This window comes from Antrostomus carolinensis, unplaced genomic scaffold (genome assembly GCF_000700745.2).
Source record: "Antrostomus carolinensis isolate BGI_N321 unplaced genomic scaffold, ASM70074v2 scaffold24397, whole genome shotgun sequence".
Lineage (NCBI taxonomy): Eukaryota > Metazoa > Chordata > Aves > Caprimulgiformes > Caprimulgidae > Antrostomus > Antrostomus carolinensis.
In genome coordinates, this window is record NW_010328394.1 from 542 (window position 1) to 2,515 (window position 1,974).

A 1,974-nucleotide genomic window follows, 5' to 3' on the forward strand; every position below is an offset into this window, starting at 1 on the left:
ATGACAGACCTGGAGGTCTTGCCACCCTCTTATTTATTTTTTTTCCTCTCAGAGCGTTGTGTCTTTTATTTTACAGAATTTCCCTCTTCCCAAACCCTCCAGAAATCATCTTTCCCTTCTTTCCCTTTTTTTTTTTTGTGAAGTTTACTTATGGAAGAGTTACACTGTACTGTACAAATGTCAAAAGTGTCAAAAAAAACAAAAAAACACAAAAAAGAGTCCAATTTCCTAAAAATCACTGTATTAAAGAAATGTTGTGAAGAAATAAATCAATGCTGATCACTGGTTCCTGGAGATCATTACAGTGGGATGGTCCCTCTGCTCCATGTCCATAACTTTGACCCAGTGCCATCCAGCTCGTTACTGGAGAGAAGCAAAACTCATCTGGTTTCTTAATTAACATTCACTAAATGGCTCCCACCATGGTGCAGCAGCCAGGGAGGAGGGATGGTCCCACCTTGGGGGTGTGTGGACAGAGTGTAAATAAGGCACAGCTTTAGAAAACAATAATAATAATAATAAAATATCACATTTAGATGATTTTTATCCATGCTGGATTTAAATAAATTCCCAGGTGATGGAGTGAGAGTCGGTGGGGTTGGGATCAGGGTGGAGCTGTGGTTCAAATCTTGCCTGAAGAAGCCTCAGCCGCCTCCGTGTCGATGCCGAACCCGGCGGCGAGCGGGTGGCTGCTATTTTTATGACAATTGGGTGGCTGTGACCCAGCTGAGCCCACGGGTGGGTGTGAGGTGGAGGGAAAAGGAGCTGTGGCAGCGGGTGCGGAGGAGCCGAGTGACTCGTCCCTTCAGCTCAGAGACAAAATCAAAAGGGAAAGGGAAAAAGCGCTGAGGAGCCGCATCCCTCAGCCCAAGCAGGAAGGGACCGGAGGTGCTGGCTCTGCAGGAGAGCAAAGGAGGGTGTTGAGGGGAGCAAGGGACCAGCCTTGCCCTGGAGAAGGGGGAAAAAAACCACCTGGGAGAGTGCTGGGGACCTTCCCCAGGGTGTTGAGGGGAGCAAGGGACCAGCCTTGCCCTGGAGAAGGGGGAAAAAAACCACCTGGGAGAGTGCTGGGGACCTTCCCCAGGGTGTTGAGGGGAGCAAGGGACCAACCCTAACCTGGAGAAGGGGAAAAAACCCCCAAAACCTGGATGTTGGCGAGGGGAGAGCACTGAGGACCTTCTCCAGGGTGTTGAGGGGAGCAAGGGACCAGCCTTGCCCTGGAGAAGGGGAAAAAAAAAACACCTGGGGGAGTGCTGGGGACCTTCCCCAGGGTGTTGAGGGGAGCAAGGGACCAGCCTTGCCCTGGAGAAGGGGAAAAAAAACCACCTGGGAGAGCGCTGAGGACCTTCCCTGGGGTGCTGAAGGCAAAGCGGAGCCGTGGCAGCTCCTCCACGCCCCGGCAGCCCGGGTTCTGTGGATAAATAGGAAAAAATAAACGGGCTTTACAGGCTGTGACACGTTAAAAACACCCAAACTCCTGGTCACCATCAGCAGATGAGTTAATTAAGACCAGCGTGGGCTGCAGCGGGCGGCTGCGGTGATCTCTGCCCATCACAGTTGGGTGGATTGAGCCGCGTTCACCTCGATGACCAGAAAACCTCTCGCTGCGAGCAGGAGCCTCCAAAAACATCACAGTCACCCCGAGCAGCTGCTGCTTTACGTCCCCACACCGCGTTGGTTCTCAGGTGATGGTGAGTCTTGCTCAGCACCAGGCTAAAAATGAAGAGAAAACGAGGCACATTCAGCATGAGCCCGGCTGGACCTCTGCAGGGAGGCACCGTGGTGCCGGCGCTTACCCGGTGCTTGAGGTAGGAGATGTAGGTGTCCCAGCCCAGCGTGATCACGTTGATGTAAATCACCCGGTACTTGGGTGGGACGAAGAGGAAATTAATGAGCTGAGCGGGCGGCCAGATGCACCAGTCAGCCTGTGGAGAGCAAGGAGAATCATAGAATCCCAGACTGGTTTGGGTGGGA

The 1,974-nt window shown here is 52.6% G+C and overlaps 1 protein-coding gene across 1 annotated transcript in view; it reads right to left on the minus strand.

The window, feature by feature from the left end:
• Positions 1-1,796: 1,796 nt before the first annotated feature.
• Positions 1,797-1,974, minus strand: part of MPV17L2 (MPV17 mitochondrial inner membrane protein like 2) — a gene marked incomplete at its 3' end in the record, with an annotated part of 1,171 nt that continues 993 nt past the window's right edge. Inside the window, exon 3 of the mRNA XM_010172243.2 lies at positions 1,797-1,925. Coding sequence (XP_010170545.2) covers positions 1,797-1,925 — 129 coding nt within the window. The remainder of the gene's footprint in view (positions 1,926-1,974) is intronic.